The following is a 14,265-nucleotide window of genomic DNA, read 5'->3' as shown; positions in this document are numbered from 1 at the left end:
TCGAATTGCCTGGTACTGGAGTTACAGATAGTTATGAGCCAATTCCCATGTCCTCTGCAAGAGCAATAAGCACTCTTTCTTTTTCTTTTTAAGATAGATTTATTTATTTATTTTATTTATTTATTATATGTAGGTACACTTGCTATCTTTAGACACACCAGAAGAGGGCATCAGATCTCATTACAGATGGTTGTGAGCCACCATGTGGTTGCTGGGAATTAAACTCGGGACCTCTGGAAGAGCAGTCAGTGCTCTTAACTACTAAACCATCTCTCCATTCTCCAATAAGACATTCTTGATTGAAAGTGTACTGTTCCCATAGAAATAGTACTGTCATTATGTGTAGCTTCTTTGTTAGTGGTGTTTTTGTTTGTTTTTGTCTTTTGTTTGTTGTTCTTTCAAAGTGCTGCAGCAATACAGAACAGTTACCCGGCACTAGCAGTTGGAGTTGTTTTGAAGTGTTTTGGATCTTTGGTGATTGGAATTAGTTTAGAGTACTGGACTAGACTCTGCAGTCTTATGTAGTGTTTATTCTAGGAAGCAGGATGTGAGACTTAACCTATTGTTATTACTTCAGAAATTAGTTTCCATTATCACTATCACTTTGGTGTTGATTTCAGAATGGTTTTTTATGGGGGGTTTTCAAACCTTGGAGGAAAGTAAAACTTTTTTAAAAAGTAGCTTCACCCTCCTTGGGTCCCTTTTACTTTGTCCAAACATTTGCCTAACATGGTCTAGCCTCATAGTACCACGTCTGCCCTGGTTCTCCCTGAACTCTCCATATCTTGGGTGGCCACCGCATTACTATAACTGGGTGGTTCTAGACCAAGAGGACATGCCTGTCTGGCCCCAGGAGCCTTAATTTACATCCTTGGAGAAACTGATGAGTAAAATGAATGGATATGTTTGAATGGATACAAAGGAGCCTGGGGGAATGTGACATACTTGGAGAAGTCACTCCTTGCTCTGTGCTCTTTGTAGCAGATATGCTAAAGATCCTGGCTCTTAAATGTTCTGGGGCTCGGGGTTGGGGATTTAGCTCAGTGGTAGGGCGCTTGCCTAGGAAGCGCAAGGCCCTGGGTTCGGTCCCCAGCTCTGAAAAAAAGAACCAAAAAAAAAAAAAAAATGTTCTGGGGCTGTGGAGTTGATGACATGCTGTGAGCTCTGTAAACAATGCAGTGCCCAAGGGTGAAGGCAGCAGAATCCTGGGGCTCTTAGGTTAGAAGTAGATGGTGGTCTTTACTGATCCATGGTGTGCTTCCAAGCAGGGTACCGTTTTTCCTGTTCTTCTAGGGCCACCCATTGTAATTCTGCATTTCATTACTATGTACCCTGCCTCTGACTTTGCCTGAGCCTATTTCTTGTCTATAAAACTGATGTGAGGTTGGCTTAGCTCAGGCTTCAGAGCATTTCGTAGTTGCCTATGACATGCTGGGGGCTTCCGACATGTGTCAGCAGCAAAGACATCTAGTTTTTGTTGATTTGTAATGAAGGGCCGAGTACCTTCAAAGAAAAACTTATTTTTACTTTTGAGCATGCACTCTACCCCCACCCCCCATCTCTATCTCTATCTATCTATGAGGCATTGTTTTATGTCTCCCTGACTGGCTTGGAAATTGCTGTGTAGACCAGGCTGGCCTGGAACTCACACAGAAATATGCCTTGCGTGACTCTTTTCTCCCAAGTAGCTTTTATACTTAAAATAAATAAATAAATACATAAGCATAAATATTTTAGAAAATCAGCAGCTGGTGAGATGGCTCAATGGTTAAGAGGCTTGCTGGCTGCCCTTCCAGAGGTCCTAAGTTTGGTTCCTAGAGTTCACATCTTGGCTCACAGCAGTCTGCAATTCCAATACTAGGAGCTCTGATATCTGGTTCTGATCTCCACAGGCACTACCTGCTTGCGGTACATAGGCACATATGCAAGCAACCCATATACATAAAAACAATTAAAATTTTACCATTTTATGTATATGGGTGTTTTTCCTGCATATGTCTGTATACCATGTGGAAGCCAAAAGAGGATGTCAGATCCCTTGGAACTGAAGGTATAAACTGTTATAAACTATCATGTGGGTACTGCAAATTGAACCAAGGTCCTCTTGGTAAGCAGCCATTGTAAGGGCTGTCAGGTACAGGACCATGTTTGAAGGCCAGTCCTTCAAGAGGAACACATGCTACTAACAGCACAAAGTTCTATCTGAGAAACTGGCAAACATTCTTTCCCAGAGGCTCTCAATTAGCGTAAAACCTACTAAGAACTAGATTTGGTATATTCTCACATGTGGGAGAGAGAGTTAATGGCAGTCAGGTGACAGAGTTGGTGACCCCATTAAACATCCTAGAAAGAAGAGGACACCCTTGCAACAAAGATAGACCAAGCCCAAAAGTGAACAGATCCTGTTAAGAACCTACATAGGTCTCCAGCGGCTTGTGGTTCCTCTGGAGCTTGGCACTGTGTAGGCACCCCTCAGAACAGAAAAAGTACAGACCTCAAGGCTAGGGATGCCAGATGCAGAGAGGAAAGGCATGGGTGCACCAGCTCAGGCTGAGGTGGCACCACAGAGCGTGAAGCATACTTGGCAAAGATGCCAGAAGCCCAAATGTCTGGGCAGGAGCTGTCCCCTTGCCAAGCAGTCGGCTTGCCGTCTCCTCCTCACCTGTGACTCCCCTCCTCACCTGTGACTCTCCTCCTCACCTGTGACTCCCCTCCTCACCTGTGACTCCCCTCCTCACCTGTGACTCCCCTCCTCACCTGTGACTCCCCTCCTCACCTGTGACTCCCCTCCTCACCTGTGACTCCCCTCCTCACCTGTGACTCCCCTCCTCACCTGTGACTCCCCTCCTCACCTGTGACTCCCTCCCCACCCAGACTCCCCCCTCCCACCCAGGACTCCCTCCCCACCCAGACTCCTCCCCACCTGGGGACTTCTCCCCACCTGTGACTCCTCCCCACCCAGACCTCCCCCCCCCACCCAGGACTCCCTCCCCACCCAGGACTCCCTCCCCACCTGTGACTCCCTCCTCACCTGTGACTCCCTCCCTCACCTGTGACTCCCCTCCTCACCTGTGACTCCCCTCCTCACCTGTGACTCCCCCTCCACCCAGGACTCCCTCCTCACCTGTGGACCTCCAGCAATGAATCTAGTAAGACACCCAGACTTGTGCCTGAGGAAGTGCCACCTAGGTACCATTCCTCACTTTCTGGTCCAGCTTCTCTTGGACTCTTGGCAAAAATTTGGATGGAACTCTTCTTGACAGTGCTGTTTCCAAATGCCAGTCTTTGGCATTTTACTTTCTGTGAGATTATGCCTAGTATTTTCCTGATTTAAGATTGTATTTATTACAAGTGAAGTGAACTGTTAGCACAAAACTGAAGAAAGAGACACCTAAGAATTTGTATCTAGCTGGCATTAAAAACACCCTGTTTCTTTATGGTACAGCAAGCCATTCCAGAATACAAATGAGACGAGTCAGAAACCTAAAGGAAAGGAGTCTGCCTAAGCCTACTTATAGTCCATATACTTCCCAGAGCCTGTCACCAGAGGAATTTCAACCCAGGTATTTCCTAGCTGTGAACACAAGACACTTAACACTGACAACTTTCCTTTAAGATGCCTGACAGCATCACTCAAGCCTAAAGTAAAATTCCACTGAAACGTTCAAGGTGTGGCTGAGCTATATAGGTTAGCAGTTAAGAGCAGGATACAGAATCTGGCCAGCCAGTTGTTTGTGGACTGGACGTGGGCACTTTTCTTGGGAAAGTAGCTTTGGTGGCACATCCGAACTGACCATGTGTTTTGGGGATGAGGGTTGATGTCTTTTGCATTGGCCCAAATCTGGATGGCTATGTTCTGTAGTGAAAAAAATGCCTGCTTTGAAAAATGTCCTACCTGTGGTTTTCTTGATCTGTTTTTAAGTTTTACTCTTGACACTCCCTCTAATAACCACCACCAGTAGTAACAAGTGCAGATTTCCTGTTCTTCAGATCTCAGCTCTCATGTACCTCCTAACCTCTTACGTACTTGCTTAGGTAAACTGGGCATTTTCTGTGGCACTTGCTGTCTCATGTATGGATGGGTGTTAAAAAAGGAAGTTGGCAGGGTTTGTGCCCAATAATGCTCTGCCCTTTTCTGAGTCCATTCTGTCTGGTGTTTGGAGTCTGCTGGGGTAGGTTGTGCTCTGTGAAGTGAGCCCTACTCTGGCTAGCAGCTGCCATAGGGGCCAAGAGCCATTGGTCACACTGTTTTAGGTAGGTGCTTGGACAAGGGGTCAGTAGAACCTAGTTCAGGTACAGACTCATCTTGGGACATACTGCTCTTCTCTGAGCTGTTCTGGAGACCTTTATTGTAACCATGGAAACCACTCAGATGGTAAAGAAAAAAAGGTTCTTGAGGCCCATGCTTAAAAACCACAGGTCCACGTATCAGCTTCCAGTGTTTGTCTTCCAGTGGGCTCTCCAAGGGCCAGAACTGTAAAATTAGCAGTCAGGAAGCATGAGCTGAAGGAAAAGGATAGCTTTTCTTAGTAAATGTTCTTTAGGCAGTACAAGTATTTATTGTTTGTATCCCTCAAAGGGTGTTTGATATCAAGGTCTTCTGTCCCAAAACAACCCGTTTGATGGGGGACTGTCAGGCCCATTTCTTCTGTGATCTCTTGTCCTCTTTCCAGAAGAATGCCTGCAGCCTGTGGTACCATCTGTGCAGCCATTGTGGCAGGCTCTTTGAAACTCCTTGTTCTTGAATGACTCTCAGCACCTTGTAGAGCTTCGATCCTGATATGAAGGGATGATGTTGTCCCCTACTGGGGATGCCTGGGGTGTAACTCAGTAATAGAGTGCAGGCCTAGCATGTGTGAGACCCTAGGTTTGCTCTCAAGAAGCTCAGTTGGCTCCTTTCCTGAGTCCGTTGGTTCAGTAAGTATGTTGGTGTGTAGTTAGGCCTGCAGATCCCGGGTCAGCTTGTCACAACCTAGTTCTTAAGATTTTTGTATTTTGAGTTAGGCGTGACAGTGCACAGTTTTAATATTAGCATTTAGGAAGCAGAGGCAGGTGGATTTCTAAATTTGAGGCTAGCTTGGTCTACATAGAGAGTTCTAAGGCAGCTAGGGCTATACACACTTTGTCTCCCCAAGAGGGAGGGAGGGGGAAGTAGAAGGTGGAGGGGAAGGTGGGAGGGAAGAAAGAGAAGAGAGAATTACGTTTTGCCCAAGTGGTTGTTCATATCTGTAATCCGCAGTGGTATCAGGAGGTCAAGCCATCCCGGCTTACATAAAATCCTATCTCAAAACACCAAAAGTTTATGTCTGAAATTTTCCATAGCACGCTGACTTTTGGCGCTTTGGCTACACAGGGTCTCTCTGTGTAGCTTTGGCTGTCCTGGAACTCACTCCGTACACTAGGCTGGTCTCACAGAGACATCTGCCTGACTTTGCCTCCCAAGTGCTGGGATTAAAGGTGTGCATTGCCATATGTGGCTAAGTCTAGCTTTTTGAGTGTGTAGAAGTTCATCACAGAAAACTACTTGCCTCCTTTTCACCACCACAGACCTTGAAACCATTAGGCTCAAGTTAAATAAATTTACTTAATTTGGTTTTCGATGTTGTTCTATTAAAATGTAACTCAAGCAATATTCTGTAATCCAACACCCTCACCCTCATCACTTTTCTATAGAGTCTACTATTTTTATTCAACCAGTTCTGCCTTATACATGTATTTCACTGTGCCCGCGTGTGAGCGTGCGCGCACACACACACACACACACACACACACACACACACACACACACACACTAGTATTGGGAATCCATGTGCTAGACAAGCATTCTACCACTGAGCTGCTCTCTTGGACTTTATTTAATTAGAAGTTGTTTCATATTTGTATTTGTTTTTTTAAAAATTCCAGAAAGGCACAGGTGGTTCTAACATAACCTTCCTCCAGTTGGATAACCAGGTTTCTGTACCTTTAATATCTAAGGGCTGCATCATGTTTCCTAAGTATGCATACCCTGATTTACCTATCACTTTTCTCTTGAGCATCTGAGTAGTTCTCAGCTTTTGCTGTAATATCTAAAGCAACGTTAGACTTTTAAGTTGTTTTCGCTAGTGGTACTGAGCATGGAACCAGGGTCTTGTACGTTCCAGGTGAGTGCTTTACCATACAGCCATACCCACGCCCCCCCCCTTTTTTTTGTAATAGTTTTAATCTGCTCTTAAAATGCTGTTAACTCAACTTTATTAGGTTGAATTTCTAAGACAGAAATTTTTTGTTTATTATTTTTGTGTGTGTGTTTCTGTGTTTGTGCCATCTGTGGGTGTACCTGAGGTCACCCTCCTGTGTCAGTAGGCATTGCCCACCTTGTTAGAGGCAAAGTTTGACTGTTGGTTACTCTACTGCATACTTACGGCTAGCTGGTCTAAGGGCTTCTGTAGAATTCTACCTACTTCCCATCCTGCCATAAAAATACTGAGATTACAGACAATGGTATGTATATGGTTTTTTACCTGGGTTCCAAGAATCTAAACTCAGATAATCAGGTTTGAACAGCACAGAGTTTTACCCATTAAGCCATTTCCCTTGTCTGACAGGTATTGTGTGTGGAAAATACTTGGCTGGAATTGTGTTCCTTTTTATTCAACTTACTAAACTCTACATTTGTTGAAGATTTCACTGAGAATGTTCAGAACACAAGAAAATGAAAAGTTAATTTTCTGCTGAGATTCTTAGGTCCTTATTATAGTCAGTTGGTCATATTTCATTAGTAATGTATTTGGTTAGATTCTTCATATTTTTGTACTTTGCCTGGCATGATTCAACAACCCACCCCCACCCCCGAGAGACAAAGTCCTTTCCCCTACCATATTGCAGGTACAGGGCTATTGATGGTGGTTGCTTAGCTAGGAGTATGCGCTGCTACCCTGGCCTTCCAGGGAGGCTGCTCTAAGAAGCCCAGGTTCACACACTGCACTGTGGGGTGGGCAAGACTCCCTTCCGTGTTACCATCTGCTCTCCCTCTCCACCTCCATACTCACATGCTTAGGTCACAAAATGTCCTGTCTAGATTTCTTAAGCATTTTGCCATCTCAGGATGAGCATCTCCTTTGGCTCTTCCGGGTGGTTGAGCTTTCCTTTGCTTGTTCTTGACTACGATGTGCATACCTGTCTTACTGTGTGCACACCTGTCCTACTGTGTTTCCAGAGTCCTGGCTTCTTTATGGTTCTGTGTTTCGTCTCTGTTTATCTAGAAAGCAATCATCCTTGTCTGTCCTAATTAAATCATACGCAGACATACTGCCATGTTTACATAAATTAACTAGTCTACTTAGCCCATAGAGTTATATTGTTAGGCTTAAAATAAAAAAAGGATGGGGTGGGCACATGAGAGAGAATAAGAACAAAAGAAAGAAAAGAACCAGCCCGCCTCATTGTGTGACATGTGGACTCACGGCCTAAGAAAACTTAGGGTTAGCTTATTTTTTCCAAGCAGCCTGCTTTTAGTTTTTGAATGGGTCACCTTTTGGTCGGTGGCAACCTTGATGTAATTGTTTTACAGAACAGGTAGGCGGTTTAAGAGATAACTATGATTTCAGGACCTAACTCCATCCAGCTGTATATTTTTAAATTTTCTTTTGGGTGTGCTGGGAATTGAACCTAGGTCCTCATGTATTCTAGGCAAGCATTCTAGAACTGAGCTATGAAAGTTTCCTGGAGTTCTTGAGGGAGGAGGACTGTTAAAGACCAGCACCCAAGTAACTTGGCTATGCTGAGTTCACTTGATTTTTAATTAATTAACTTATTTATTTATTTATTTATTTATTTATTTTTGAGACAGGGTTTCTCTATGTAGCCCTGGCTGTCCTGGAACTTGCTCTGTAGACCAGGCTGGCCTCAAACTCAGAGATTTGCCTGCCTCAGCCCCTGAGTGCTGTCATTAAAAGTCTGTGCCACCAGTGCCTAGCCTGAGTTCATTTTATGATAATATGTGTGTGGGTGTGTGGTACATGTGCCTTCAACAGTGCAGTCTACCCTTTTCTTACACCTTTTTGCTTGCCTGCCTGCCTGCCTGCCTATATCCATCCATCCATCCATCCATCCATCCATCCATCCATCCATCCATCATATAACAGGGTCTTCCTGACTTCAGTTTTGACAATTAGACTTAAGTTGGCTGGCCAGTTAGCACCCCAGGCATTGCTTATTTCCACTTTCCCAGGGCTTGGATTATAAGGATAGACTACTAACTTGGATTTTTCTTATTTTTATTGATTTTGTTGCGAGAGTTAGGTACTAGTTACTGAACCCAGAGCCTTATGCTGCTAGGCACCTGCTCTACTACTGAGTTAGAGACCTAGCCCACATTGTTTTGTTTTAATTCTGCAGATTGAATTTAGGTTCCATGCTTACAAATCAAGTAATTTACTGACTGATCTTATATTTTCTCAGTCTTACAGTTAGGATAGTGTCACCACTATGAGGACATGCCAAAGGCAGAGCTGAAGAGACGGCATTTATGGATGTGGGTGCAATGTTTGCATACTGCCAGTTTAGCTCTGAACACTTATTTCCTTTCTCAGTGACTCCTTCCTGCCTCCTTTTTTGGTTCAGGATCTTGTTATGTATGTAACCCAAACTGGCTCAGAAGCCATGGTTTTCTGCATGCTAGGGTTTCAGGTGTGCAATACCACACCTGGCTTATGCTTCCAACTTTAACTGTGTGTTTCCTCTCATATTTCACATTTCTGACTCATTGACAGTTCTATAATCCTTTGGTTGACAGTTGCCAAATTGCTTTCCAAAAGCATTTTAGCAGTAACACCAGCTTTGGGTGCCAGCCATAATTGTATGAGTATTCTTGCTTTAGCATAAGTCTTGCCAGCATTGGGTGTCTCTGTATAAAGTGAACATTCTCCAGAATTATAAATGTACAATGTTATATCTGCTTTCCTTAGCCTGGCCTTGGGGAGTGTTGGAGTAGTGCTAAGAGAGATGTGAGAATATGCCTGAATATGAGCAAGGGAGAGGGAGGGAGGAACTTTGGCTCCAGTGGACACCCAGAGTCAGATGTACTGCACTGCCTTCAGCAGTATCGTAAAGTGCTTGTACTTGGTTCATCTGCTCAGGACAATAGAGCCATTTGACTCTTACCTCTTTCCTCTGTGTCTGCAGTATGACGCTGTGCCCATTCAGTCCAGTGTGGTGCTATGTTCCTGCCCATCCCCATCAATGGTGAGGTCCCAGACTGAGCCCAGCTCGTCCCCTGGCATTCCTAGTGGTGTTAGCAGGCAGGGATCCACCATGGACGGCACCACAGCTGAAGCCCGACCAAGCACCAACCCCTTGCAGCAGCACCCTGCCCAGCTGCCACCACAGCCTCGCAAGAAACGCCCTGAAGACTTCAAGTTTGGGAAAATTCTTGGCGAGGGCTCTTTTTCGACAGTGAGTATGTTCCTCTGCTGCTGTTGCTTGTTGAGCACAGGGTTCTCTTGGGATCACTGACTACTGAGAACACCTGACTGACTTGGCGTTGTTCTCCCTATGCCCCTGTGGGTTGTCTCCTGCTGTGAATGCCACTAGAGTCTTGGAGGGAGTATACCTACTTCACAGACCACCTGAAGAAAGCATAGTTACACTGGATTTTGTCTGTGTTGGCCCATACCTCTTATTCCTTATTCTAAGGAGGCTGAGGCAGATGAGTTTAAACCCGGAAGTTTCAAGGCCTACTTGGCAACATACTAAATGCCTGTCTCAAAGACAGATAAACAATAGCATCTGTGTCTCCCTGTCTTAATTAATGGACAGGCCATAGGAAGCTAAAAGTTCCTTAGATTGAAAGTTAGAATCAGAGTTAGTATCTCTTTGGAGACTTTTGGTAACATTCAGTAACATCTACCCACCCCTCACTTTGCCCCTTTGGCCTGTTTTTCTTCGTTTGCTGTAGCAACTAAAACTATGCGGTAAGTATTTGTCGGGAGTTGGCCTTCAGATTTTTTGTTCTAACCACCAGGTCAAGTGGGTGGGTATTGCTGCAGAGTGGTCCAGGCACGGGTCACTCCCAATTAAAAATACTCTTCAATGAAATAGATTTCAGTGTTCCAACTCTAGTCTAAAATAGGTACTCCAGGGTTTTGAAGAGTTCCTAAACAACTAATTTTCCTTATACCTGACTTTTTGAAGATTCCATATGAGAAATTGTGTTCTCTTCTTGCCTTTTTAATTTATTTTAAAATTTATTTATTTTATGTATATGAGTACACTGTAGCTGTCTTCAGACACCCCAGAAGAAGGCATCAGATTTCATTACGGATGGTCGTGAGCCACCATGTGGTTGCTGGGAATTGAACTCCGGTCCTCTGGAAGAGCAGACAATGCTCTTAACCCCTGAGCCACTCTCTAGCCCTTTAGATTTTTCCTTTTTAAGATTTATTTAGTCTTTTTTATTTTTTATTTTTTTGAAACAAGGTCTCACTACCTAGCCCTAACTAGTCCAAAGCTTTTATGTAGCTTAAACTGGCCTTGAATTCACAGAGATCTACCTGCTTCCGCCTTCTCAGTACACCCATTAAAGATGAGCGCCACCATGACTGGCTGAAATTTTTTACTTACTCTTTTTTAGAGTCTAAAAAATAAAACATGAAATATAGCTTACTTAACCTTCCTAACATCTCATCTTAAGTTGACTTTGATGTTCTCATACTGTAAGGTTTAGGTCTTAATCAGCAACTCTGGAGAAGTAACTTAGAAGGATTGTGGCTGTGTGAAAAGAGCCTCCAGTCATGAAGAGCACTCCTGTGCCTTGGTACCACCACACCTCGCAGAAAGAGAACTGCTTGTGATTCATGGGTCTTGCACTCAGCTAGAGATGATAGTCTAGTGAAGTTCTTCTTTTCCTCAGTTTACTCCTTTCTATTTATCTTCACAGGGTTGTAAATTAGGCACCACTCTTCCTGGTGGCACAGTCATCCTTGTTCAGTGCCATTTTGAACTCATGCCGTGAGGGCACCTGGGAAAGAAAGCGCTGCAAGCTGCAGGCTCCTTCCTGCTCTTTGGAATCTGTAGCTCTGGATCTCAGATTAGGCGTAACACTGATTCATCTCTCTCTTCTTGAAACAGTGAACACTTAAATTGGATTTCCAGGGGAGGAGTAAAGGACACACAGTTACCAGATTACCTGAAATTAGTGCTAGAGAGCAGACAGGCTCCCAAGTACTCTATCACATCCAAGATAGTAATGACATCACCCCTGGTGACATGGAGCAACATGTCCCATGCAGTTCTTTAGAAGCCTCTGTTCTGTGGAAAACCTGCTTATGAAATGCTAAGTTTAGAAATCTGATCACAAGCCGGGAGTGATGGCACATGCCTTTAATCCTAACACTCAGAAGACTAAAACAGGTGTATCTCTGAGTTCAAGGCCAGCCTGGTCTACACAGTGAGCTCCAGCCTAGGCCAGCCAAGGTTACATAGTGAGACTGTATCTCAAAACAAAACAAAACAAAGCAAAACAACCCTCCAGCCCCTTCCAATAAACTGTTGTGCTTTCCATACAAAGAAAAACATGCACACATGCTCATAAAGGAGTGTGAATATATATAATCTTCATCCTGGAGGAGTATACTACTCCAGCCGGCTCCCTTCACCCTCATGGCTGGAGTCAGAATATACAGTGTGTTCCTTTAGAAAGTTTTTTGAGTTCTTTCTACTTAAATACATACAGTCCTACCTTGTTCTGGTGGTGTGGGCATCTCAGTGCTTTTCCAGGATTGTTTCATAGGATGTGACTTAATACCAGAAGACAAGTGACCCTCGCCTGTTGCTTTCTAAAGCTTTTACCCAGGCGTAGTGATTTCTTAGGGCCATGTTTGTTCTGTACTTTGGTTGTCAGTCCATCATTGCAAGTGTCTTAAAAGAACACCTCCGTGTATATTTATTGACTATGTTGGGGAAAAGCTTTTTTTAGACAAAGCTGCCCCTTGTAGGCTCTGGTTAAACCTTGGGCCTGTCAGCTGTTTTTAGTCTGGTACTTGAGGTGTGCCCAGGGTTTCCCGGTACTCTGTCCCTGAAGTGGGTGGCACAGGCAGAGATGTGGTCTGTATGGAGGGCATTCTGTAAAGAGTCTGTGCTGTCTTACCTCTTGGTACACAGTAGTCCTAACTGTGTTCATGCTATCAAGTGAAATGCATGAGAAGCCTAAGTCAATGACAGCTCTTTATTAGGATCTATAGTAAGAAGACATGTTCTCTTTTTTTCTCTTTCACTTGTTTGTTTTATTGTTTTTTGAGGAAGGGGTTCTCTATCCAGCCTTGGCTATTCTGGAACTTGATCTATAGACAGGACTGGCCTCAAACTTAGAGATCCTTCTGTCTCTGCCTCCTGGATGCTGAGAGTAAAGGTATGTGCTGTCACTGCCCGGCTGAAAAGATATATTCTTGGAAGTTTTTCCAAAGAAATTTCTAGTACCCACTTGTGATTGTTTTAGGACATGTCAGTCAACCAAATTCTGTTTTTGTTTGTTTGGGATAGAGGATGCTGAGACAGGATTTCATTGTGTAACCCAGGGTTGCTCGGAGCTTGGACTCCTGCCTCTCTCCGGCTCCCAAGTGTTAAGATCATAGATGTGCACTACCATACCTATTGGTTCTTAAATTTATACTTGGACTGTACTATGAGAACTTTTGGTAGCTGGCTGATTGAGAACATTTGAAAACAGTGGCACAAGCACTGTTTACCATTTCACGTTTGCTATTATGTTGCTGTTAACGATTAGAATGTATGAATACAAGCAGTGGCTTTCTGCTCTTTGTTCGCACAGAATCCAGTAGGACTTTAAATGTAACTTCAAATCTTGTGCACAGGCTGGGCAGCCCGTGCAGGGCGACAGTGCTTATCAGACTGACCTCATTCTTACATTATCTTTTTTCTCCCCAAACTAGGTTGTTCTGGCCCGAGAACTGGCCACTTCCAGAGAATATGCTAGTAAGTACTAAGTCCCATGAGCTGTGTGTCTAAGATTCAGGGGTGGTTCCACTTTCATATGTATGGTAGCCTGGGTAGGGACAGGGCCTGTACTGAGTTTAGAATCTATGACAAGGTTAGTCTGCAAACCTTCTAACCTTGGGTGGGTGGTTTTGGGACAACTTCAGTTCATGCCAGTTACCTTTATAAATTTACTGGGTTTTGCCGTTGTTCGTTTACATTTTTCTAATATTAGTAAACTCGCTTCTCTCTTACCTTAAGTTAAAATTCTGGAGAAACGTCATATAATAAAAGAAAACAAAGTCCCGTATGTAACTAGAGAGAGAGATGTGATGTCACGCCTGGATCACCCCTTCTTTGTGAAACTTTACTTTACGTTTCAGGACGACGAAAAGCTGTGTATCCTTTGCATGGTCAGTGCAAACCATGGTCTGAAAACCACCTTGTGTTTTAGATTAGTGGCTGCATTGTTTGTTCCTGGAAAGGAAAGGCACGGCACAGATCCCTGTGGGTGCTGACCCCCTTGGAGGCAGCAGCACCAGCACCAGCACCAGCACATGGCCGAGGTGCACCAACATGCCCACAGTGCTGAAGTGTTCATTGATAAATGTTGTACTCAATGGACTGGAGTGTTTTAGCCGTGGTTGCTGGATGTTGATGTAGAAATGTTTCTTCATTCCTCTAGCAAATGTTCTGTCTGGAGTGTCTGGTAGGTATTATTGACTCCTGGTTTTAAAAAGTTGAGGGTCCGAGAGGAAAAAAGCACTAACTTCTCTAGATCCTCTTCTATCCGAGTTACTGAGTGTTGTCAGAAGGACAGCTTGACTAAAGAAGTTTAGGAGTGACTTACAGGAGCCTATCCTATTACTTACAGGGGTGCTATATCTTCCTGAAGTTTTATGTCTGCTGGGCTTGCTCAGCCCCTCTAGCTCCTGAGAGCTGTTCAGCCTGCCTCTCCAGCAGATTCACTTTGCACACATGTTCATAGTCGTTTGTGCACATTCCTCTTTCCTCTCCTTTTTGCTTATTGTCTTTAACCCCCCCAAGGTTTCAGTACATAGCCTTGGCAGTTCTGGAACTCATTATAGACCAGGTTGGCCTTTCAGCCTCAAGTACTGAGATTAAAGGTATGCACCAATGTTCTCACCATCTGGCTTTCACTTATAATTGAATTCTGGCTTCTGCTATATAACTGCTTGTGTTTCATCCATTTTTCCATTTCTTTTTTTTTTTTTGGTTCTTTTTTTTTTTTTTTTTTTTTTTTTTTTTTTTTTTTTTTTTTTTTTTTTTTTT

At 43.9% G+C, this 14,265-nt stretch overlaps 1 protein-coding gene across 2 annotated transcripts in view; it reads left to right on the top strand.

Moving 5' to 3' along the window:
* The window catches only part of Pdpk1 (3-phosphoinositide dependent protein kinase 1), a 68,944-nt gene that overhangs the window by 22,868 nt on the left and 31,811 nt on the right, over nt 1-14,265 (top strand). For both annotated transcript variants that reach the window (XM_032914422.1, XM_032914423.1), the window contains exons 2-4: nt 9,166-9,435; nt 12,930-12,972; nt 13,234-13,371. In XM_032914422.1, coding sequence (XP_032770313.1) covers nt 9,166-9,435; nt 12,930-12,972; nt 13,234-13,371 — 451 coding nt within the window. The remainder of the gene's footprint in view (nt 1-9,165; nt 9,436-12,929; nt 12,973-13,233; nt 13,372-14,265) is intronic.

Source organism: Rattus rattus, chromosome 9 (genome assembly GCF_011064425.1).
Source record: "Rattus rattus isolate New Zealand chromosome 9, Rrattus_CSIRO_v1, whole genome shotgun sequence".
Classification (NCBI taxonomy): Eukaryota; Metazoa; Chordata; class Mammalia; order Rodentia; family Muridae; genus Rattus; species Rattus rattus.
The sequence above is the reverse complement of the archived record's forward strand: the minus strand, read 5'-3'. Positions and strand labels throughout refer to the sequence as shown.